General features: G+C 47.4%; 11 protein-coding genes across 11 annotated transcripts; 5 read left to right on the top strand and 6 right to left on the bottom strand.

Moving 5' to 3' along the window:
• Positions 1-76: 76 nt before the first annotated feature.
• On the bottom strand, positions 77-642 carry CNBL1960 (hypothetical protein; the record flags this gene model as incomplete). Its single annotated transcript, XM_767235.1, has 4 exons — positions 77-181; positions 248-372; positions 428-485; positions 535-642. 4 exons carry the CDS (start codon positions 640-642, stop codon positions 77-79), a joined length of 396 nt encoding a protein of 131 aa, XP_772328.1.
• Positions 643-1,079: 437 nt separating this feature from the next.
• Positions 1,080-2,591, top strand: CNBL1950 (hypothetical protein; the record flags this gene model as incomplete). Its single annotated transcript, XM_767234.1, has 1 exon — positions 1,080-2,591. The coding sequence occupies one exon, from the start codon at positions 1,080-1,082 to the stop codon at positions 2,589-2,591; it is 1,512 nt and encodes a 503-aa protein (XP_772327.1).
• A 100-nt stretch (positions 2,592-2,691) lies between these two features.
• On the bottom strand, positions 2,692-3,751 carry CNBL1940 (hypothetical protein; the record flags this gene model as incomplete). The annotated part of the gene is made up of 7 exons (XM_767233.1): positions 2,692-2,791; positions 2,850-2,938; positions 2,997-3,272; positions 3,325-3,388; positions 3,439-3,523; positions 3,588-3,655; positions 3,723-3,751. 7 exons carry the CDS (start codon positions 3,749-3,751, stop codon positions 2,692-2,694), a joined length of 711 nt encoding a protein of 236 aa, XP_772326.1.
• Positions 3,752-4,099: 348 nt separating this feature from the next.
• Positions 4,100-4,780, top strand: CNBL1930 (hypothetical protein; the record flags this gene model as incomplete). Its single annotated transcript, XM_767232.1, has 3 exons — positions 4,100-4,202; positions 4,261-4,406; positions 4,466-4,780. The coding sequence occupies 3 exons, from the start codon at positions 4,100-4,102 to the stop codon at positions 4,778-4,780; spliced, it is 564 nt and encodes a 187-aa protein (XP_772325.1).
• Positions 4,781-4,932: 152 nt separating this feature from the next.
• CNBL1920 (hypothetical protein) lies at positions 4,933-5,515 on the bottom strand (the record flags this gene model as incomplete). Its single annotated transcript, XM_767231.1, has 2 exons — positions 4,933-5,253; positions 5,318-5,515. 2 exons carry the CDS (start codon positions 5,513-5,515, stop codon positions 4,933-4,935), a joined length of 519 nt encoding a protein of 172 aa, XP_772324.1.
• Positions 5,516-6,269: 754 nt separating this feature from the next.
• Positions 6,270-7,371, top strand: CNBL1910 (hypothetical protein; the record flags this gene model as incomplete). The annotated part of the gene is made up of 8 exons (XM_767230.1): positions 6,270-6,302; positions 6,426-6,470; positions 6,538-6,610; positions 6,679-6,746; positions 6,806-6,864; positions 6,924-7,144; positions 7,198-7,244; positions 7,294-7,371. The coding sequence occupies 8 exons, from the start codon at positions 6,270-6,272 to the stop codon at positions 7,369-7,371; spliced, it is 624 nt and encodes a 207-aa protein (XP_772323.1).
• A 906-nt stretch (positions 7,372-8,277) lies between these two features.
• Positions 8,278-11,318, top strand: CNBL1900 (hypothetical protein; the record flags this gene model as incomplete). Its single annotated transcript, XM_767229.1, has 11 exons — positions 8,278-8,301; positions 8,358-8,652; positions 8,707-9,200; positions 9,257-9,374; positions 9,426-9,535; positions 9,586-9,777; positions 9,827-10,117; positions 10,179-10,394; positions 10,448-11,003; positions 11,059-11,166; positions 11,221-11,318. The coding sequence occupies 11 exons, from the start codon at positions 8,278-8,280 to the stop codon at positions 11,316-11,318; spliced, it is 2,502 nt and encodes an 833-aa protein (XP_772322.1).
• Positions 11,319-11,874: 556 nt separating this feature from the next.
• CNBL1890 (hypothetical protein) lies at positions 11,875-16,830 on the bottom strand (the record flags this gene model as incomplete). The annotated part of the gene is made up of 22 exons (XM_767228.1): positions 11,875-11,935; positions 12,002-12,098; positions 12,162-12,246; positions 12,300-12,524; positions 12,583-12,654; positions 12,710-12,885; positions 12,940-13,057; positions 13,110-13,232; positions 13,284-13,317; positions 13,398-13,471; positions 13,529-13,545; positions 13,609-13,619; positions 13,669-13,719; positions 13,773-13,974; positions 14,030-14,249; positions 14,306-14,636; positions 14,690-15,675; positions 15,730-15,807; positions 15,863-15,988; positions 16,044-16,150; positions 16,211-16,274; positions 16,339-16,830. The coding sequence occupies 22 exons, from the start codon at positions 16,828-16,830 to the stop codon at positions 11,875-11,877; spliced, it is 3,750 nt and encodes a 1,249-aa protein (XP_772321.1).
• Positions 16,831-17,487: 657 nt separating this feature from the next.
• On the bottom strand, positions 17,488-20,542 carry CNBL1880 (hypothetical protein; the record flags this gene model as incomplete). Its single annotated transcript, XM_767227.1, has 11 exons — positions 17,488-17,820; positions 17,876-17,974; positions 18,022-18,167; positions 18,220-18,734; positions 18,783-19,432; positions 19,485-19,820; positions 19,876-20,085; positions 20,139-20,156; positions 20,205-20,285; positions 20,347-20,367; positions 20,426-20,542. 11 exons carry the CDS (start codon positions 20,540-20,542, stop codon positions 17,488-17,490), a joined length of 2,526 nt encoding a protein of 841 aa, XP_772320.1.
• Positions 20,543-20,899: 357 nt separating this feature from the next.
• CNBL1870 (hypothetical protein) lies at positions 20,900-22,318 on the top strand (the record flags this gene model as incomplete). Its single annotated transcript, XM_767226.1, has 6 exons — positions 20,900-21,064; positions 21,154-21,275; positions 21,332-21,522; positions 21,583-21,787; positions 21,846-21,918; positions 21,980-22,318. 6 exons carry the CDS (start codon positions 20,900-20,902, stop codon positions 22,316-22,318), a joined length of 1,095 nt encoding a protein of 364 aa, XP_772319.1.
• A 102-nt stretch (positions 22,319-22,420) lies between these two features.
• Positions 22,421-23,626, bottom strand: CNBL1860 (hypothetical protein; the record flags this gene model as incomplete). The annotated part of the gene is made up of 3 exons (XM_767225.1): positions 22,421-23,151; positions 23,297-23,393; positions 23,459-23,626. The coding sequence occupies 3 exons, from the start codon at positions 23,624-23,626 to the stop codon at positions 22,421-22,423; spliced, it is 996 nt and encodes a 331-aa protein (XP_772318.1).
• Between the last annotated feature and the right edge of the window lie 6 nt (positions 23,627-23,632).

The raw sequence follows: 23,632 nt of genomic DNA, 5'->3' as shown, positions 1-23,632 counted from the left end.
CCTTTTAAATACATTTATCTTCGCGTACATCCGTTAAACATGTATCGCATCACTCAATGTACTGTCATTTTCTTTCTCAACCCTCCAATCTAAAGACTTCCTCTGCGTCCACCCACCATCCAGGCCCGCTCTCCGACCCTGTTGCTCCCGGAACAAAGCTTTCTTGCATTCCATCAGTCAGCTGCCATGGAGATTGCTCAACAGTCAGCTGGTGCGGCTAAATAACGATTAGGAGGGTGAGACTCACCTGCCACCATTTTCTCGTCGCTTCATTTTCCTTGATGCCATCCATATCTTTCTGGAAGTCGCTGCCAATGTAACGCATATGGGCTATAAGAAGATTGTGGGGGGCAAAGTAATGAATGGAATAGTCTGTGTTTCTGGTTAGCTTTTAAAATCATTCAGATTCCGACTAGAAAAGACCTACCGACAACGTGGGCTTTCCTCAATGCTCCGAGGACCTCTGGCCAAACTTCAGCATGAACCTGCTCTCGTGAGCGAGGATACCATCAGAATTCAAATCAAAACCCTCACCTTCTTATACTCATCCAACCTCTCTGGTTTGACTTTAACGATCTGACATATCCTCTTCCCTTCGTCTGTTCTAGGAAGCTGAGGCATTGGTAGCGGGGCGGGGCTCATGGCTCTGGTGAAGATTCTTGGTGAAAAGGCGGAAAGGGATAACGTCCTAAACATAAGTCTTGTTCAAATATGCATTCGGCGGGGCAATAGTCCCTTCATGCTAGTTTATGTTGAGGGGATAGCGAGCGTAGGAAGGTATGGGCGGATCCTTCACCGGCCCGACGGGATCTCTTTCAGCCGAACTTGGAAGCGGCGCTCTCCGGTGATTGGGAAGTGATGGGAATTGCCGATTGCCGAAGTGCCGCAGAGATTCGCGTCGATGGCCGGCAGTGATGGTGATTCGCCACTCGGCCGCGGGCAGTCACCTCCTATAACTTCGTTCAGAAATCACTCGGTGCTCGACATCTTCGTTCACCAATCAGTTCTCTGGCGAGCTGAGCTTCATCTGCAAATCCTCGCTCACAGTATAACACCACTCTCAAGAGGGGCTATCCACCATGCCGCCCCTCTTCACTTCCACTTCGCTCACCACCTTCATACGGCAGATACGTGGTGTAGCAAAATACATTCAACAGCCTGCTACTGTTATGTCCCGTACAGCACCAAAACGTACTATCAACACCCTCGGTCGCGCACGAAACGCTGTTCATCACCTTGCACACCAGACATTTCCTAGTCTTTCCACCCCAGCTCATCAGCTTCACCAGTCTACGACTATTAGGGCAGGCGTAAGATTTGCCACCTCGTCTGCGGGGAGTTCCTCCTCAAAAACTTCCCAAAGACATCTAGGCGCCGTCGGTCGGGCATTGCAGGCATCCAAACGCCCTCAATGGGGCCGCGGTCGATCTATCCCCTCCAACGTTGGGCTTGGATCCGCTCGTGGGTTTGCGTCTGCTCCAGCAGCTGGCGGGATTCCCGGCAATATCCCTATCGTCCTTCGCGCCTTTGCAAACCTTGTCGACGACGATTGCTCAGGAAAGAAGTCTCTTCCTCGTGCTAGCCGATACTCCCCATACGCACGCAAGGCGAGACGCACTAGGCGAAAGGTCTGCAAGTCTATCGACTCTTCTTTCATCTCCGACTTGCACCATTATTTCCCTCGTGTCGCCGCTTCCCAGCTTGACGAGGACAAGGTCGACCTTCCCCCTCTTCCTGAACAGCTTGTGACACCCGGCAAGACTGCCACCCTCGCTATCCCTCTTTCTCCTTCTCTTGAAGCCTTGCTTCACCCGACTTCTTCATTGACGTATCCCGAGACGTCTATCGGAGTCCACATCCTTGCACGTCTTACTGCGGGCCTCTTGCCAATTCACTCCGCCTTCTCTTTACACTCCTCAACCAGAGTCATTCCTCTGTTGACAAAGCTTGATGGATTGGGTGTGATGGAGTTTCATCCTGGTGGTCCTAATGTTCTGGCAGAAGTTGTGAGGGATCCCGAAGGTCGCCCAGATATCTTGAGGTTGATCTTTGAACAAAGGTCATCAGAGAACGTGAAGGCGTTGTTGGGGGGGAGCTTGAGAGAGAACGAAGAAGGCGAGTGGTGGGCGTTGTGGGATCAGGAGGATAGGGCCATGGAGTTGACACAAGGTGAGAGAAGAGAAATGATGGAGAGATGGGACGGAGGCGAAGAGAAGAATGAGCATGATCAAGAATCACTTGTTTACCCGACACTCGACATGTCTCTCGTCAATTCAGTCGATCCTCTTGTTACACCTCCGCCACCTAGCGAGGTTTCTTCTCTCAACAGCACCCCTTCCACCCAATCGACGCTTTCCCTGTCATCGCTTCTTTCTGATATGGATGACTCGTCGGAAGGGTGGTCCATTCCTCCATCAGAAGCGGACACAGATGTTGATTCTGTCTATTCAGGAAGTGAGGAGTGGGGCGATGTCAGCTCGAGGATAGTCAGTATACATAGCGAACAAGGGGAAGAGAGTAGTGACGGTGTCGTCTCTGTATGGTGGGCCGGTGCAGGGGAAGGTTTTGGTTTCGTAGCTCAGCCATGGTGATTGTCAGTTTGTTTGTACTATTAGCTAGTTCTCTGGTTCCTATGCAGTATATATACTTGCATACAAATTACTATCGCCATTCTATGCTCTGAAGTAATCTCTACTTCCTGCGCTTCTTACCTCCTGCCTTGGCAGACCCACCACCGGACTGCACTGGAGCAGACTTGTCCTCCGCTGTACCTGCAAGCATGTTGGACAACCTATATCGCATTTTTATCAGCAATGACCTGACAACGAGGTATACCGATTTCTACTTACGCTCCGGTCCAATCTCCATTCTGAAGCCCCTGCATCTTCTGTCTGGTCTCTGCCATCTCCTTTGAGAACTCTGGATCATCCATATTTGACTAAAAGGTCCTCCATACTTTAGCGTTGTCCTATATTTCATGCTGTTGATCAGCTTACGAGTAATTTAGGCATTCCCCACATCATTATCCCACTGAACAGCATCATTAGAACCATCGGGCTCTTCAACAGCCCTAGCATATTCATCCCATTCTTGGGGATGAAGTAATTTTCCTTCGCGATGGGTTCAAGCACCAAAGGGTAAGGGAGTGATACTGAAGATATCGGGAGGGGCTGACGAGCAGGATTCAGGATCTGCACGTGCATTTGGTCCTCGGACGAGGCTTTGGCAGGATCGGATTCGGAAGAGACGGTTGGTTTCACAGTAACCAGTAACTACACTATTATTAGTTCAAGGACGATAAGATGAGTGATACAAATGACTTGCGGGGTGGAATATGTAGCCTGGGATGAGAGGTTCAAGCTGATGGGTACCCTCAGGTACATTATGGCTAGAAGAATCGTGAGTCGTGAGCACCCAAGGACGCTGAAAAAAACGTACAATGTGAATGATCCATCCTGCTTGACCCACACTTTTGTCAACCCATGATCCAATGAGATTTGGCTTGTAGGAGGCAGAGAGTCCACTACAATTTGCACAATACATAAAATTAGCGAATACATGGTAGTATCTGTACTCGATTAACATACACGTTAGCAAACCATTGAAAGCAATGTTGCCAGAGATGGTTGCCGCATAGATAAAGGGGAGAAGCGGCCTGAATGAAGAGCAGCTGTGAGCAAAGGATCTGACGGATTTGACGGATCTGGAAATATTAGGCTCACAAGAATGGCAAGATTCCGGGTATGCGCATTGTTGAAGAAGCCTTGGCAAAAGCAACGATGCGATGTAGAGATGTTATACGTAGATGATGAATGTAACCGCACAACACGACGAAAGATTCGCGCGGGCAGATCATCGAAAGACTCGCAAATCGCATGCAGTGAATGCATGGGTACTACTCAATGTTCAATAATATACCGACTCTGGAGCATTTCGCATTTCATTTTTGTGTATAATCACCACTTCCAAATAACTGGTTTGTATCCTCTGTCTCTTCTCCCATCTTAGATTGCAGTAGGACCTAGAAGATGTCCCAAAAGCAACTGTTTGCTGCTTTTGACGTAACCCGCCAAGGTTCGCTTCCCTAACCTCATACAATATGCATTGTACTAACAGCGAGGGAATTCCCCATCGACAGTCTTCTACCGCTCTTCCCTTTCCGTTGGGATTGTCAACCTCAAACCTCTTTTACCAGGCCGCAAGTGGATCTATATCGCTAGAGAGCGTAGAAGTCTCCGTTAACGCTAACGCTGTGAGCAGATGTACTAATCGTGCCCAAACGTGTTGTCCCAAGGCTCGCTGATCTGGAAGCCAATGAAGTATCAGATCTTTTTCTTTCGGTCCAGCATATTGGCAAGGTTCTTGAAGATGTCTACAAAGCACGGGCTATGACAGTTTCTCTGCAGGTTGGTAATAGCAAAGGAAACAGGGTTCATGGTACTCATCTCGATCATGTATTTCTCAGGACGGCGTCGCTGCTGGACAGTCGGTGCCGCATGTGCACATACACCTAATCCCCCGTCATCCTACAGATTATGACGGAAAGAACGATCGAATATACCCACTTCTAGAGCAGTCTGAGAAGCAGCTCCATGGCGATTTGAAAAATTCAGATGTACCAGTTGCGAATGGCAGGGATGATGATGGTCAAACCGAGGCGCAGGTGGGGAAATGGGAGGTCCCGAAGGATGAAGATAGAAAGCCTAGGAGTATGGAGGAGATGGAGAGAGAGGCCAACTGGCTGGCTAGTTTCTTTAAAAGCAGCACGAATAGTTTATAGTTTAGAGGTTGGGGAACACCAGTTCTACCCGCACTGCAAAAGTCAACAATACATAATAGACTTGTCGTTTGGATGAAGTTGTTATTATATAGTTACAATAATATACAGTCATACAGACAGATCTGGTACAAATTAACGAACTACATCCTTACTTAAATCCTGCCGTCGTAAACGAGTGCGAAGAAGCTCAATACCCATGCACCAGTGTAGGCAGGCATTCTCAAAAGATGCTTCTTCCCCCACGCTTCCACAAGGCTCTTCACTTCGTCGTCCTTCGTGGTTTCTGCCCCCTTCGCTATCTCAAAGAGTCGGCTATTGATGGGCAGAATACCCGAGGCGAAAGTAATGGGTAGGATAAGGAGTGAAGTTACTGCGGAAATGAAAGTAATACGGCGGGTGAGAGGCGATGGATGAATGTAAGCCGTAGTGAAGTTCAAAAGAGCAGAGAGAACTGAGCCACCAACGAGACCAGTCTGGGACCAACTACGATCAGCGACTCCTTCGGATTGTGACAGGATGGGCGGATGCATGACCTACAGCAGCTCTCTTAAAATAGATGGACCACATCTTGATCCTCTTCTTTTCGTCAATATCGACAGCACCAAAGCGGCCGTTAAGTAGTGGGACAATACCCCAGTTCATGTCTGTCACACTGCTGAAGAAAACATAGGAAGTGGTGAGTCCGCCCAAAGCCAGGGTGACACTAGGAGGCGGGAGCGAGAAGAGGCCAGGCATCTTAAATGATGTGAGTATTGTTGTTCTACTGATCGATCGTTGCTTATCGAGTGATGAGGGATGTTCTGAGGGCTTCGTTATAAACCTTTTTCTAAGACCAAAAGTATGATGCTTACGGCTGCGGTGGATTACGGATAGAGGTGATACCGCCGGACATTCATGTAATCGTTAATCCGTTCGGCACAATCAACGGTGGAGCAGGCCAAGAGCCATCATCATAACAGTAGGCTATTACGTATAAACTCGTAGGGAAATCACCGAGGGCTCGGTTGTAACTCCGAGCATTCGCTCGTCGGCAATTTTGTAACAATTGCCTATTAAGCAAGGTAGCCATTTCCTTTCCGTAATACAAACTATCCACGATGCATGTCAAACCATCCCCATCTAGGGCCCTATTTAATCTATGTCTATACGTTCTTTCTACAACAAGTCCCCCTCAATGTAGACCGCATCCGCCATCATTCTCAACTTACTCATAATTAAAGATGATGGGAAGAAGTGGAGGCAAGTGTTTTACGTAAAGGGGTCAAGGTTGCGCGTTCGACGCGTCTGAGCATTTTCAGGCTTGGTTCCGCTTCTTTTGCAGCAGCGAGACAAACACAAAGGCAAAAGGATCAATCAACACTTCCGCAACACCTTCAAATCAAGATTTCGCTCATAAATTGACTTTATTTACAAGCTATGTCCACCCTGTTCAACATGTGGGTTCCTACCAGACAGAGGTAGGCATGACTAGACGCTGACATCTTGAACAATGTCTAACACAGCAAGAGCGGCCAGTCTCGCAGTATGTTCATTTCTTGATCGACCCAGCATTTTCTCTGGCCGCATTTAAAGGCATATCTCTATATAAAAAAACTCAGATAGCTGACTTCCTGATAAAGCCTTCAAGCCCAAGAAGGTCCCGGAGGGCACGAAGCAGTGGCAGCTCAAGCAGTATGCACAACAGACACTTGTAAATCACTCCAGCGCAACATTGTGATGCAGCTTTGGTTAGAGCGCTACTTACGTGGCTGTAATAGGGTTCTGGTAATTTGAGAACAGCAGTCAAACTCCCAGAAGGTGAAGACCTGCAAGAATGGATCGCTGTACACGGTACGTCTAAATGTTGATATCATCAAGATAAGCTTGTTCTTGTAAGACTGATGTTTTGTTGCCTACAGTCGTTGACTTCTTCAACCACGTCAACATGCTATACGGTACGGTATCCGAGTTCTGTACTCCAACAGAGGTTTGTTGGGCTTTTCATAAATCATTGCATCTGGGCAGTGCTGACAAACTGATTGGTAGTGCCCCGTAATGAACGCCGGGCCAAAATATGAGTACTTTTGGGAAGATGGAACCAATTAGTGAGAGTTTTCCGGATGTTTCATACAAGGGCTGTTGGCTAACGCTTGGACCAATGTAGCAAAAAACCTACCCAGCTTTCGGCCCCAGCTTACGTTGAAGCTCTCATGTCATGGACTCAGTCTATCCTCGATGACGAAAAGCACTTCCCTCAGACTATTGGCAAGCGCTTCCCGCCTACATTCATGACGACCGCCAAAACGATTTTGAGACGGTTATTCAGAGTATATGCCCATATCTACCATGCCCATTTTGACCAAATCTGTGCGTTAGGTATTGAGGGTGAGTCAAGGCGTAACAAAATGAACATCCTCTGTGCTAAAAGTTTTGTTTAGCTCACTTGAACACCAACTACCGCCATTTCCTTCTTTTTGTGGATGAGGTTTGTCTTTTGATGGATTGCCACATGGGCAGTACTAACAATCAGTTAGTTTGCTTTGCTGTCAGAAAAGGACCTCGTCCCTCTTGAAGATTTCAACAAGACCATCTTGAATGAAACGGGGAAGTAGAGAGTGGTTTAGGAGACTCTGGATGGGATGACTTATGTATAGAGAGCTGCTGCAGAGGCCCATGTTATTTTGTAGAATATGTGTATATCCGGATGATATCCCGTGCAAAACCTATCCAAGAGTCATTTTGTCCAATATGGCAATGTATCAAAAAAGGCCATTGTATCCATGATAAGACCCAATCTCACTGTTGCTCAAGTGTGATTCCAATTATCATGTTAATAGTGAAGCAACAATAAAATGGATAGGCCAACAACAACACTACTAATAATAATAAGTGACGTTGAGAAGAGTTCCTGAGCAACTAATCTGCTGAGATATATGTCAACCTGAAACGTTAATGATCTGTCCCATTCATCTTCAGCCTGGGTTATAGATAGGTATGTAACAACCGGCTTGTCTAGACAGACGGCAGAAAGATGAGCGAACCAAATGGAAGAAGGCGAGGACAAAACGAAGTGCGAGAAGAACGTACGTAAAACTCCGCCGTCTGTCCTGAAATGCTGAAAAGCGAAGGAGTGCATGTTACGTAAGGAACACATAGGCGCAAGAAGGTGTCGGAGTTCGAGGAGCAGTCGAGGGGTTTTGACCTTTAAATTATGGCTATTTTATTATCTGAAGGCCATGAGACACACCGTCACTTGGATTGGGAGGACGTTACTACGGATGGAACTGAATGGGAAACTAAATAAGGTACGGGTAGGTGAGTGTCTGCTGATAAGAGACGCGAGGATAACGGGTGCCTGGCTGATAGCTCGCTGATTGGATTGGCGGGATTGGCTCGTTCCGTGCATCATAAGCCCCACAAAGGCACGCAGCTCCCCTTCCCATCTCGCTTTTGATTCCTCGCTCCTATTTCTTTTTTCTTTTCTCTTTTGCCTTACTTCCTCTTCACTCTCCAAGAACATGCATCTCCTCCCAAGAGAAACGGCAAGTCCTCCACTCCCACCACGCTCCACCTTACAAGCTGACTGACCACCACTCAGGACAAACTCATTGTCACCACCTTGGGCACCCTTGCTCAACGTCGCCTTGCCCGAGGCCTTATTCTTAACCGTGCTGAGACCATTGCTCTCATCTCCTCTCAGTTGCAAGAATTCATTCGAGATGGACGTCATTCTGTTGCAGAGCTCATGGATTTGGGCAAGAAAATGCTAGGCAGGCGACATGTCAGGAAGGGCGTTCCAGAATCAATTCACACTATTCAGGTGGAAGGCACCTTCCCCGACGGTGTATTTTTGGTCACAGTTGATGATCCTATCTCCTCAGATGATGGCGATTGTGAGTCTGAAGCATGCAAAGTACATCACCAAATGCTGACTATTATGGGAACAGTGAACAACGCCTTTTACGGTTCTTTCCTGCCAATCCCGTCGGCAGACGTCTTCCCTGCTGCGCCCGAGCCAGCCGATACCCTCTTAGGAGCCCTTATTTGTCGTAAGGAGCCAATTAAGATCAATGCTTCCCGACGACGCTTCAAGCTTGAAGTCAAGAATGCTGGAGACAGGCCTATTCAAGTTGGCTCCCACTACCATTTCCTCGAAACCAACCCGGCCCTCATTTTCGACAGGCTCTTGTCCTATGGCTACCATTTGGACATCCCCGCCGGTACGGCGGTCAGGTTTGAGCCAGGAGAGAAGAAGACTGTAACAATGGTGGAATTCGGCGGAAAGAAGATCTTCCACGGTGGAAGTGGATTGGCAAGCGGATCTTTCGACGAGAATTTAAGGGAGACTAAAGTCAAGGAGATGGTTGAAAAAGGTGGATTTGGTCATAAGGATCAAGAAAAGGTAGAAGAGGGGCCAACAACTGAGATGAACAGAGAAGTGGTATGTCTCATGTGATTTACTTGAAATAGTCGGACGTTCATTAACTTGTATCATAGTACGCTTCCATGTTCGGACCAACAACTGGCGACAAGATCAAGCTCGCTGACATGGATCTGTGGATCGAGGTCGAAAAAGATTACACTGTCTACGGCGAGGAATGCAAATTCGGCGGAGGTGAGTGATTAGTAGTCTGTCTTTGGATTTTTGAGTTGACATCCGGTATAGGCAAGGTCCTTCGAGATGGCGGAGGTCAAGCATCTGGTAGGCATGAACATGAGGTTCTTGACCTCGTTATTACCAATGCTCTTATCGTTGACTGGAATGGCATCTACAAGGTGATTGCAATAGGCCCAGCTGTCTGCTCAGTGTCGCTAACGTCTCTTAGGCCGATATTGGTGTAAAAAATGGCATTATTGTTGGTATTGGTAAAGCTGGTAACCCCGATATGATGGATGGAGTCACAGATGGAATGATTGTGGGGTCAAGCACTGAAGTTATCGCTGGCGAAAAGTTGATCATCACTGCGGGAGCTCTCGACGTCCACGTTCATTACATTTGCCCTCAACTCATGACGGAGGTAAGTTTCTCTAGTAGGATGGCGATCAACAACTGATCTAATTGTCAAGGCCTTGGCATCCGGTATCACCACTGTTGTCGGAGGTGGTACAGGTCCTGCAGACGGCTCCAACGCCACTACATGCACGTCTTCGTCCTTCTACATGCAAAACATGATCAAAGCAACCGACACTGTTCCTCTCAACTTTGGTTTCACCGGAAAGGGCAACGATTCTGGCACTAATGCTTTGAGGGACGTTATCGAGGCTGGAGCTTGTGGATTGAAGGTGCATGAAGATTGGGGCGCGACGCCCGAAGTTATTGACAGGGCTCTGAGTATTGCCGATGAGTACGACGTACAGGTGAGTTGCCTATCTGCATGGCTATATCGTTGCATACTGACAATAGCTACTCGAATCGTAGGTCAACCTTCACAGTGATACTCTCAACGAAAGTGGATACGTCGAGAGTACCTTGGCCGCCATCAAAGGGAGGACTATTCACAGTTACCACACTGAAGGAGCTGGTGGCGGACATGCTCCAGACATCATCGTTGTCTGTGAATATGAAAACGTCTTGCCTAGTTCCACCAACCCAACTAGGCCTTATGCTGTTAACACTCTTGATGAGCATCTTGACGTGGGTCCTTTCCCTTCGAGCAATGTTTCAATGCAGTGCTAATGACACATTAGATGCTTATGGTTTGTCACCACCTCGATAAGTCTATCCCGGAGGACATTGCCTTTGCCGACTCTCGTATCCGTTCTGAAACCGTTGCAGCCGAAGACGTTTTACAGGACACAGGCGCGATTTCCATGATCTCATCTGACTGTCAAGCTATGGGTCGTATCGGTGAAGTCATCACTCGTACATGGCGTACGGCTGCGAAGATGAAGCAATTCCGTGGTCCTCTTGAGGGCGATGAACCCACGAGAGACAACAATAGGGTGAAACGGTATGTTGCCAAGTACACTATTAACCCCGCCATTACCCACGGTATGTCGCACCTCATCGGTCAAGTTGCCGTGGGCTGTCTGGCAGATCTGGTCTTCTGGACGGCAGAGTCCTTTGGTGCTAGACCGGAGATGATCCTCAAGGGTGGTGTCATTGCTTGGGCTGCAATGGGCGATGCGAACGCTTCGATCCCCACTGTGCAGCCCGTCATTGGCAGGCCCATGTGGGGCTCTCAGCCTGAGGCCGCTGCACTCAATTCAATTGTTTGGGTCAGCCAGGCATCTCTTGACAAGGGTGGGTCTTTTTTTTCCCTGTTATCTACAAATGAATATGGCTGATGAATTGTTAGATCTCGTGAAGAGATTCAACATCAAGAAGAGGGCGGAGGCTGTCAAGAACTGTCGTGCAATTGGAAAGAAGGATATGAAGTGGAATGACAGTATGCCGAAGATGACTGGTGAGTGACAGTAGCCACAGTGTGGAGCGAATTACTTACGCAAGCTCCATTTAGTCGATCCGGAGACCTACGACGTTCACGCTGACGGCGTCCTTTGCGACGTCCCACCGGCAGACAAACTCCCACTGACCAAGAGATACTTCGTTTACTAATAAGCATCAGTATAATTTCCACGCTGTTCATGAATCGTACATATATTTAATAAATCTCTAGTTATCCTCCAATAGGGTGAATTACAAAGATAAATCGTGAAATTGTACACATACTCAAGTGAGATGAATCGATGAATTTTGGCATCTAGTCAGGATTCGACTGGTTAAAGACACCGCGCAATTTTCTTTCTCGACATTGCCGATAATTGCTGCAGATCATAAGTGAGTACTTCGGAATAAATTTGGGCAGCCATTATTTGTCCTGCAACCAACAGTTCAAACATGAACTCATTCATAAGGCCCCTTTCTCAGGTATCAGATTAAACGACTTGAGCCAAGCCAGAACCTAAAAATCAAAACATGGGATTCCCAATGGCAGGTGGTGAGGGCAGACGGCCGGCCTGCTATTGAATTTTATGGCATCAATACTTAATCTAACTATCCATACATGCTTTTACTCCCAAAACCTGTTGTTCCAAATGCCGAACTCGCAATATAGATGGATGCTAATGTACAGCGCACGATGTTAAACAAAATGGCCCTTTCAAAAGATGCGCTATGCCCTAGTTGTTTGTTCCAAATGTAAACCAGCAATATGATAATTTTCACCCAATAATCTGATATACAGCCTCGAGGTCAGCCTTCGGAATGGTTAAGTGACAGCATGGAGAGGAACATCCTACGTTTTGCAGATGACAACTATTCTGTCAAGTCGAGAGATAAGAGAGAAGGTAGTAGTTATACCAAGAGCGTAACGCATGTAATTATCGGATTCAAGTACTGTCGCGCCATTGCCATTCAGCTCAAATGCTTTTGTCGACATAAGATCCACAAGCCACTCACCATCTACTGTCACCAGGGTAGGAAGCTCGCCAGATTGATCACTCGAATCGTGGGGTAAATCCAGTCCTTTGGTCTTGCCCATTCCCTGTTAACTTGTGAGCACTATGATTTGCACTTGTCTTGCTGGATAGCTCTCACGAATCTTGCGACTAGAGGGCTCGGGGTGATTTGAGGTAGAGGTGTTCCCGCTCTCAACGCTGTGGAACACATGCTCAAGACTACCATCACGTCGCCGAGGAAAGCGGGATCGGATAAGCGAGTCCTATCCAGCAACGCTTTACGCCATGGCCGCTCAAGCTGTGTGAGGACATGATTAAGTTGTGATAGAAGAGATAAAAGGTCCTGCAAAGTATCGAAAAGAGCCTGGCCGACACAAGACATTCGTGAGGATGCGTCCGATTGTCTGGAAGTACCAACTTACCTTATACCTTTCCTCGGGCCATCGACCTCTCAATGAAAATTCTCGTGTCGCATTGATATGCCTCGCGCCCAACTGCAGTGGCGTCTGAGTTAGATGTCATCCCCCCCCCAAAATTTCTTAACTTTACCTTATTCAATTTAGATCTCCAAGTGATAAGGTTGTGGCGAATCGTGTCATTTTCCTTGAGGTGATAATGATGGTCATTTGCATGAGAAAGAACGTCGCATAAAATAGAACCAGCAGTGCCAATTGTTCTTGCGTATGAATAACGAATGGCGCGCTTGGCAGAGTACACTGGAGGCACTGTTACAATCATTAGCTGCTACACTTCTGTCGCAGAGAATATTCGACACATACCATACGAAAACGCCCAGGCTGCAGATATTCCAATAAGAACGCAGACGTAACGACGCCAAGCAACGTCCCAACCCCACTGTGCATAGGTGAGGGGCCCTATAGTCCCGTTATAGTATGACTGTTATACAAGTCAACCGGGTTTGAATCAAGCAGTCAGAAATCGAGCTTACGTATCCAATAACTAGGCCCATTGTTACAGGGGCCATGACAGCCGTTAATACTGGCCCCGGGAAGTATATCCTAAAGAATGACGCTAAGGGAAAAGCAACTGCACACGCAGCAGCAATTCCATACTATAAAAAGTCGGTCAGTTATATGCAGATTAGTAACAATGGTATACTAACGGGATTGCCTTGCCCCGAACCGCTGCCAATATACCTATTGTCCCAGAATGTATCAGTCTGTTGTCAATTGAAATAGCCAACTAGGATGGGCTTTCTGCATAGGACAGCACCTACCAAAGGACCATGCCGACTAGGCATCCCCAGAAGGAGGCCACAACACGACCTAGCCAAGCAGAAGCAGTATCGCCCTAATTGGTCATAATTAGTCTGACACACCACCTATTAGCAGTGATGTAAATACGTACCGAATATACTGCCAGGGCTGATATGGTAATTCACTAGGTTAGCGACTAATTCCAAGGGATCATTCATGGCGGCTACGCACTCAGTTGAGCCCTAAGGTAATTGGCATTAATGGGGACCTTGCCAGATAAAGGTAACTTACATGATGGTACACCATACACCACGGTTGAGGTAATAGAAAGAAGCAGAGGATCTACCTCCTTTCAGCCTTCGCTCAAATTGTAAGTCGAAGACGGTTCGACTCACGCGATGAAGTTCGGCAGAGTTGTCAAAGCACCCAGCACGGCTGCCTTCAAAGCATACATGAAACTTCTGCTGCTAAGAATATCCATAACCTTTGAGCACTTGGCGATGAGGTTGAGGAATGAGTTGTCGAAAGGCTTGTACTCTGGGTTTCGCTTTTTGACTTCGCCCAAGAAATCCTCCTCTTCCTCCTGTTCGAACGCAGCTATGCAAAAAAGCATCAATTTGCCGGTCAAGCGAGTTGTAGGGAGTCAACTCACCATCATTCTCATGCCCATCGTCACCATCAGTCAAATGCTTGTCCTTGTGAGAATGACGGAAATGATCGATCATCGAAGTCAAATGGGGATACCATAACCTTCGCTTTTGACGTGACTTGTCTAACTCTTCCATGAGCCTGAGTAAATTTAGGAGTGCCTCTGAGAATTCTAAAACATGATACTGAGCGACAAAGTTCTGGAACAGGCTTCGGAAGTGCATCTGCAAGCCATGTCGATCAGCAATTTAAGGTACAGCGTACAGACATGAGGATTCACCTTGCCACGACGTCCTTCCTCGGGGTGAGTGGGGTCAAAAAGATGTTTATACGGCTTAACAATTTCCAAGCGGGCAATATGGAAGTCGTCCAAGGCACTTTGTAGATGTCCAGTGACCTCTTCAAGCTTGGTGGTGGCGATAACCTTTTCGTCCCTCCTTTTCTCCTTCTGTGATTCGCGATGCCGATTGGGCCAGGTAAAGATTGATCGATCTCGATTGACATTGAGAATCCAATCTGTTGCTTCTGAAAGAGCAGCTTCACAAGCGCGAATTAAAGGAACACTGCCTCGTGCAAGGATATCAAGCTGTTCCAACACATGCTCGGTGTCTCTGCAAAGAGTTCAATCAGCAATTGTTCATGGAATGAGCGATACGGTACCTACACAGCAAAGTTTCGCTCAATGTCCATGTATCTAGTACTTTCGTACACACCTACAGGTTGTTGTGATTTTCTGAGGTGATCGAGCAGGGAGAGATGGCTTCCTTTTTGCGTCGCGGCGAACCCATGAGGTGAACCATTTCTCCTCAAGATGCCGGAAAAATTGAACTTTCGGGAACCAAAATACAACCCACGGTCATGATGAGGACTCTCTGCGTGATCATCGACTTCGGGGGGAGGTGTGACAGTCCCATCGCCATGCAAGCTATCATCCACACTTCCTCTTCTCTCATCCAAAAACTCATGCCTGATAGAAGCAGCGCGAGAACCCGAACGAGATTGAGAAACGTGATGGACTGACCACGCAGACGAATCCAGATGTGAGTGTTTGGCATTGTTGATAATGACATCAAAGAAGAAAGCCATTCCCCCTGAACGCGCCTGCACGATGGCCAATCGATCAAAGAGATTGCGCAAATCTTCTCCGGATAAACGGCTGTAACTAATATCTACCGCTAGGTATCGTTGTTGAGCTCTCAAGGGCGGAATTCCGGCCAAAGACTGGAGAAGCTGAGTGCGAATCTTCTTGCTCCTGTCCGCCCAATCATCAAGCTTGTCCGCATAGAATTTTGGTCCGTAATCGCTATTTCTTACTGATAGCAGATCGTCAGTGTTCTCCTCTTGTCCGTTATCATGCTTTTCGGCCTCGCCGAAAAGAGTTTCAATAGACTTCATGGCAGAAGCGAGTGGTGTAAGGATTCCTGGAAACTTGGACTGGAATGAGTGGCCCACTGATTCGGGAAAAATGAGAAACGAGCAAAGAGTGCCAATGCCAGCTTGTACGGACATCGGTAGGAAGAAGATGAGGCCGGAAGTATAAGAGTTGTAAGGATAGAACACGACAACTGTAAGGCTAACGTCAATGAGAATGCAGGATAGGACCAATGGGAATGTGGCTGGGCTGGGTTGCGTTCTCAATTTCCACCAAAGCTGCGAATGAAATGATCAGTTTGATTGGTATGTCTGAAATCCAAAAACGCTTACAAGAGCGCCCGTTCCCGCAGATAAGAAAACGCAGCATACCACAGCTGGCTTCGCTTGGAGATAAGTACCATCAAAAATCTAGAGATGGTCAGCAGGGTGAAACGCAACGTCAGATGCGTAAAAATCTTCTCACAATTCTTTGCTGGTATTTGGTAGGGTCGACATCTTTCAGATACGCCCACCTTGCTTCGGCCGCGGCAACCTTATCGGGGTTGGGAGGACCTCTCGTGGCACCAGCAATGAGCACTGTAATAATCACCTATATGGGGAGGTTAACCACTGGTTACTTCATGAAAGAGGAATTCTAGACGTACCCAAACCCATGACAGCGAGGTGAAGAAGAATAGATTTACATACTTCTCCAATGTCTGGACCACGGGGTCACTTGGCGGTAGCATGAAGCTGACAATCAAGAGGAAAACTGCATGCTATTGTTAGATGTATTGTCTACTATGGATCAATGAGACCTGGGATCACTTACATGCGCCATTGCCGATGGACCTCTCAACGGGGACGATCATCAGGAGGACAAGACCTAGCCACGCCTTCAACAGGTGAACGACAAATTCAGGACATGAGATTTGACATAATGTTCTGAGGTATACTTACGGAAATGGCACATCTGATCACAGGTTTCAGTTTCCCCCATGTCAACTTGGGTCCAATCCAGGAAAACCACCGATGTCCCAGGATTTTCTTCACCCTCAATTCTGCTAGTATTTTGACCTTTTCGTACCTAGTCTTCTCATTGACTTGGTCGTCATCCGCCGTTTCTTTTTTCTCTGCATTATGCCTGTCCGCCTCATCATCGGCGGTCAAGGCAAAAGAGGCTTGTTTTCGATGGCCACTTCCACTAGGCTCTCCGTCTGCATTGCTGATAGTTATTTCTGGGTCGTCGTTTATTCGGACGTGGCTATGACTTCCTCTGCGTTTCCTTGGTGTTGTAATATCATTTGATTCTCTCTTTTCTCCCGAGGAGGAGGATGTCGATCTCAGAGGAGAGGGGGGTGTAGATGGCATGGGCTGTTCTGAGTGAGGGGCATTTGAGGAGCTGATTGTAATAGCGGGTGGCGGTGGAGTATTTGTTTCTTGGAAGGACATGGCTGAGGGACGATTTACCGTGTTGTGGGCATGGTTCTCTGATTTTTTGAGATGGAAATGCGATAGATCTCTTTTCAGAAACTCCTGTTGTTTGCAGTGTTCAGTCAGATCTGATGCGATTGAATGCTGCGGCCTTTCCGGGTAAATGTCCGGCGTGCCTCCTTGTATCAATCCTCATCTTCTTATCTGTTCATTTTTCGCTATCCGGCTTATCCTACAGCAGATTCCAGAGATGTCTGACCTCTACTAATCTACAGTGTTCGAGTGCATTACAAGAGCGCCTATTTCCATCTACTGTACCAAAAAAACATGCACCAGTCTCGATTTTTCTGCGTCGCGGCGGGGTATTAAAAAAGGAGGATGACTGAGTGATGATGCAAGTTATCGGTCTTCCCCGTTTACCCTTTATTTAATTAATTATTTATGACTCGTCCAGCGACCGCGGCGTCATTGAATGATCTCACCGTCGTCCCCCCATTCCTCCTCTGGTAACTTCGTTTCCCAATCTATCTTCTCTATTTTATTCTCCTCTAGCCACTGGAAAGTGAATGACAAGAATGCTCTAGCAAAACCCGGAAGATTTGTCTCGGGTAACGCATCAGATAAAGGAAGAACAGACATGTGTGGCACTGTAAAAAACAGAAATCTCTTTAGATCTTATCTCAGCAGGGCGGAATGCGACTCACCAACTCGAGAAAGCACGCCATCTTTTATTTGAGGTTTCACTTCCCCCCGGCCCCTCCTCTTCTTCTTCGGTTTGACGAACTCCCCATCTCCGTCAGCCTCGCCACTGGGCTCTTTCTTTTGTGACGGTCGGACAAAGCCAGGAAGGTACTCTGCGAGATCGTTGCCGAGCAGGATCCTTCCTGGCTTATTGCCACAGAGGGACGGGGCGTAATTTGTGGACAGAATAGATTCGTATAATTGCTTAGGGGCATGGGGAAGGTAGAGAAGATATGGGCGACCTGTTTCAAGCGTGTGCCTACCCAGCTGCGTTATGTTTAGTGATCACATTTTTGAGCATGGAGGAAATGCAGGGTCTCACCAAGTTATCCTGAAGAAGTGTGACACCAATTGATGACAAGACTTTCTTATCACCTTCGTCCCAAACGGGGTCGTACATTTCGAGATCATGGACAGTGCACTGCAAATGGATTAGCTAGGTAAAGATGTCAAAATTCACGCACTTACATTTAATGCATCGGCCAGCTCAAGGGCAAGAGCCAGTTGAATTTGAGCTGTCCTATCAGAGAAGGGCTTCCCTAGGCCCAAGCAGAGGATGGAAAGAGGTAAATGACTATCGCCAGACAAGAGATGCTTCAATTTCGAGACCAAATCTGAGATGATTCAGTATTATCATTTTTAGATAATGGATACTGATGAACTCACCAGCCCATGTATCACCCCATTTCTCCACCATCTTTTCTCTCTTTTCCTGAATCCCTGCAACCACTTTTGCAACTCTTTCATCACTATAATCATTCTCTCCTTGCTCTCGTCCGCCTTTCGTGCCTTTGCCGCTCTTGATACTGTTTTTACCCTTTTGTTTGGGTGCCACAAATCCATCATCATCCACTTTATCCTTCCTGTCGGATTGCCGAGGTGATGCAAACGTCTCAACCGATGCGCCTGCCTTTTTGGCAGCCTTTCTAGCCTCCTTAAACGCCGCTTTACGCTCTTCTTCCTCTATCTTCTTACGAGCTTCACGAGCACGTCGCTTGTCGCGTTTTGATAATTCCGAGGTCTTGTCAGACTCACGAGCAACTCCGTCGTCTGATACTGCGGCACTTGGAGTATTGGAAGCGTCAGGTTGTGATTCGTTGCGAGAAGGAGAGAGTCCAGTAGCTGCATCAACTTCGTCGATTACGCCATCTCGGCGATTTTTTTTCCCTTTTTTCTTGGACCTGCGTAGCAAGTTAGAATCATCTAGTAGATATATACCAAGAACGTACTTTTTGTTGCCATAATCAACATCCTCGCTTTCTTCCAAAGCCAAATCTATCATTTCTGCCTCAAGTGCTTGTAATTCCGCGAGCTGCTCTTCTTCTGTCATTCCAACCCCCTTGGTCTCCCCGCCTATTTCGCCTTCACCGGCATCTGCATCTTCGGCTCGCTCATCACCCGGTTCCTCTTCCGATTGCGGCTCGGTAAGCCCCATTGCCTTGGCCTCCGCTCTCATCTCCTTTTTCAATCTCCAGACCGCCTGTTTATGTTTCTTACTTCTCTCGTGATTTATCCAGCTCGCTTCGCTTGCAAACGTTTTCCCACATGCCACACATTCAAATATCTCCCCTCCCTGTCCATCGTCCAGCCTGACACCGGTGCCATCTCCGAGTTCTTCTTCAGGTTCTTCTTCTTCCATCTCTTCATCGTCAGAGTTACGTGAAGAAAACTTTTGCCAATCTTGTTCTTCGTACTGTGCCGCTGCACGTAAACGTTCTTCATGACGCCGCTTAGCGGCCTCAGCATCAACAACGGGTTTGCCAGCTGGAGTAGATGCCCCTGACGTCTTAGCGGACTTGCTGGCGGCACGCTCCTGAGCAAGCTTGGTTTGATGGGCCTTGTATCTTGGATCTCTATGTTGAATAAAAACAACCAGTTGCTGTGATCTATGAGCTTCGGGCTTATAGATTTAATAAAGAGGCTGCGCTTACTCGGACTGTCTCATTATATTCCTTTCTTGTCTCCTCCCTTGCCTTCTTATTCTCCTTCTCCATAGCTCGTCGGACCATCCTGTCGTCTCCTCTTTCAGCATCCCATTTGTTTAACCACTCAAATTTCTTTTCTGTCACAAATTCCCCCCAAACGGCGTAGAAATCTCGAGCCCACACCTGGGAATCTTTTTGCGCGCGGGTCAAACCAGGAGGAGGGGCATAAGCAGTTGAGGAATTACCGAAAGATGGGTATGAAAGAGGAGTGGTGGAAGTGGTGTGTAGAGCCTCATCAGAGGCGAGAAGGGCAAAGAGAGTCCTATATATTGAGTAGAAGCCCTGACATGAGAGATTAGTAATATATAGAGGGTATAGAGCAAGAGAGTGAGCTTACTTCTGAGGTATCATCCATTTTACTGGCAATTTTAGGATCAAAAAAGCGCATGAGCTGGGCTATGGTAACTCCTGGATCCCCTTGGCGTCTCCTATTCAGCTTCGATTTGGGATCATTTGTCGCTTTATCCCCTGTCCTGACATGTTCAAAGATATCGTCATCTGTGGCTGCAACTGGGGCATTTCGATGGGAATCATAGAATGCTCTTTCCTTTACAATTTGTCAGTTCCGAAGAATAATAGGATATAGCGCCAAGGGCTTACTTGGGGATCACTCAGAACCTTTACTGAGTCAGTTGACTGCCGTCCGTGAATTCAGACATAACTCACCTCATAAGCGTGCTGCAAGTCCGCGAACAGTTTCGTTGCCTCTTCTATTCTGTGAGGATTCTTGTCAGGGTGGTTTATCAGCTGTTCCAAGATACGTAAAGTCAGCCAGTCTCCCCCAACTGCCTTTCGTTTAAGGACGAACCGCCAATTTTCGATATGACCGCTGCACCACAAGTATTAGCAGCTTGTTCACTTGTAATGCAGGTGAGCGATCAACTTACCTTAATTTCATCATACCCTGCTTCCTCGTCTACTTGCAGCAGTTCGTAATAATCAGGCGGCTTCTCATCGACCTGCTTGCCATCGCCAGAAGAGGTGCGTGATTGATCATTTCCCATTATTGACGGATATCAGTGATTACTGATAGGAAGCGGGTATTTTCGTATTAACAATAAGTATTCGTTTGTGTATTTGGGAATTTTCTGCTCCGAAAGGACGACGACTGTGCAGCTGATCCGAAGTAGATGTCAATTGCAACTGCCTCTGATCTCTGCCGGTTGATTTCTCTTTTTTCTTTCGAAGAGATAGATGGTCGGTGGAGGCGGATGATGATTATTCGTATAGGACAAAACATATCCTCTAGTGGTTACGTAATGACTATCTGTTTTGACGCGTCAAGAAATCCCAGTTTACGAAAACATTACTAGACATCATTTTGCCATTCGTCAAAATCTGCAACTTCACGACCACGCGATATGGACAAAAGCCATCCTCTTCTTGCTAATTTTGACGATCCTCCTCCTTTTCCAGAAACCTATCCTCAACTTCGCAGGCTTGATCGCTCTGTTGTCTGTCAGATTTGCAAGGAACCCTTCACAGCGCCCGTGTCGATCGGGTGTGGCCACTCGTTTTGCTCCCACGTATGTATATTGTCCTGGCCAATGCCACGCTTTTGAAAATTGTTCCACAGCTGAATGAAATACTGACGTTTTGTGCTTGACCATGATAGTGCATACGGTCCTCTTTAGATGTCCAGAAGAAATGCCCCAGTTGCAATGAGCCGGCAAGCGAGGGATCTATACGGCGAAACAGAGCCCTAGAAGAGATTGCGGAAGCTTGGGAGCAGTCAAGGTCAGTCAGCCCATTTAATTATTGGGTCGTGTACTGACAATTAATACTTTGTTCAGACCAACATTGATTGACCTGTCAAAACCTCTATCCCGAAAACGTGCTGCTCCAGAGGTCGACTCCCGTCCATCGAGTTCCGGAATAGTCAAACGCTTGAAGGACCAAGATGGAAAACCAAGCCAGTCGCCGGCACCGGCAGAGTCAATAGAATCGGAAGAGGAGGATGAAATACAGGAACTAACTGAGAATGGTGAGTACGACTCGCGCGATCTGTTGGCAGTAACTTACCAGGAACTTACGTGTGATGCAGACGAAGCTCCATGTCCTATCTGTATGACGCGTATGTCCATCTCGTCTATCCCGATGCACGTGGAAAGAGGTTGTCCGCCGCCGCCCAAGTCCATCAAAGCCAGCGCAGGAGGCGGGAAAGGCAATCAAAAAGCAGATTGGAAGAAGGTTTTCTCTGGGCAAACCCTTAGCGGAAGCAAGGGGAAAGAGAATGGCAAGGGAAAGGAGTAAGCAAAAGATGCTTGTTCCCTCACTGAATAAAATTGACTGATCATCTATGAAAAGACCGGAAATGAAGAAGATTACGAAACCAAATTACTCTTTGGCAACGCCTGCTGACTTGAGGGCATTATTATCGGTGGGTCATTGCAAAGCTGGTATCTTACGGAACATCCAGCTAAAAGAAGATTTCCAAATAGCAATATTCACTTCCTACATCTGGCGACAAGGTTGCTCTCATTGCTCGAGTGCAGGAATGGATAATTCTTTATAACGCGAATTTGGACACTTCCCGTCCTTCATCTCTTTCGGCTCTACGTGCGAAACTAACAGAGGCAGAAGCAAGCCGGAAACGGGATAAAGAAAAGGGAAAAGATGAGCTCGTTGGACAATTAGGGTCGAAAGAAGGTCTGGCGAAGTACGCCCAAGAGAAAAAGGGTGAATTCGAGAGATTGAGGAAGGAGATTATGGAAAGGGACAAGAGACGAAAGGCGGAGGAAAAAGGGAGTGGACGGGATAGTGCCATCGAAGTGGATTGATCAAGGCATATAGAAGGTTCACCACATTATTGTTGTCAGTATAATAGTACCAATTGTCCGATCTATAGCATTACAACCCCTGCCATTGTATGAAATGCATATTTACGCCTCAATGTGCACGTTGCCCCCTTTCCTAGCTCGCACACCGATGAATTTCCATCCATTCTCCTCAGCAGCCTTTATTCCTTTCCCCACAAGTGACCACACATGTCCTCGGGCCTTCAAGTTGTTGGAAAACCCATCCCATACACCGTCGCTCCAGTCTTCTACCACCACATCCTCCCAACCTTGAGTTCCCAGCTGGGCCTTGTACTCCTCCAAGTTTCTCGGCCGGGAGCTAAGATTCGGCATGGGCACGGAAAGTAAGCGCGATAATAGGTATGCGTTGATTTTAGAGAGATTCGGTGGGGGAAGGATGTCAGTGTAGACGACCAAGCTTGAACTATGCAGGGCACAGCGAAGAGAAGCCAAGAATGAGGGGAGTGAGGGAGGGTAATGATAGATTGAGTCAAGGATGTAAACCAAGTCATACTTGGAGGACGACTGAGATTTGTCTTCCAGTGGCTCGTCAGCCCATTCTTCTCCTCCTGCACTTTGGTCTTCCTCGAAGAAGCGCTGACTTGACTGCTCCCCAAGGAAGCCTCTCATGGGATCCAGAGGGTGCCCTACGTCTTTTCCTGGTCGGAATTGGGCAGAAAAGGTGTAAAACTTGATATGAGTCGATGTGTCGGGGTACACAGATTCAACCACGGCTTTGGCAACGGCAGTATCAGACGAAAGCGATGTCAACGCATGGAGTTGACTGGGTGGATTTTCTTGAGAGAGGTGTAACACTAGACGCAAATCAGTACTCCAAAGATATGTTGATGACGACAAGCTAGCTAACGTAGTGATTCTCCGGCGCCGTGTCCGATATCTGCCGGGACCAAGCCTATCTTCAGCACTGTTTCTTCGACTTGGATCACTTCAAAAACACACCAAGCACACTTCCACCACCCTGATACCCTCCTTCTTGAGCCAGTCCTAATAACTTTCCGGCAAGCGCTTCAGCCGCTTCTGGGAAGATATCCGTGTTCTACATTATGCGAGATGTTCAGCAGTATTCGATGTACTCATAATGAGACAGCTAGGCTGACCGACCTTCCACCAGCCCATGTTACACCATGCTTTAATTCTTCCATCAGATGCGTCACGACTATTCAGAACTTTTGGGTCCCAAAGGGCATACGGTTCAGTTAAAGTTGGTATATAGAGTAGAATAAGTGGGAGGGCTCCGAGTAGCAACAAGGGTATAGTGAAAGAGGGCATCCTAAA

Source organism: Cryptococcus neoformans, chromosome 12 (assembly GCF_000149385.1).
Source record: "Cryptococcus neoformans var. neoformans B-3501A chromosome 12, whole genome shotgun sequence".
Lineage (NCBI taxonomy): Eukaryota > Fungi > Basidiomycota > Tremellomycetes > Tremellales > Cryptococcaceae > Cryptococcus > Cryptococcus deneoformans.
This window is presented reverse-complemented; position numbering and strand designations above follow the sequence as displayed.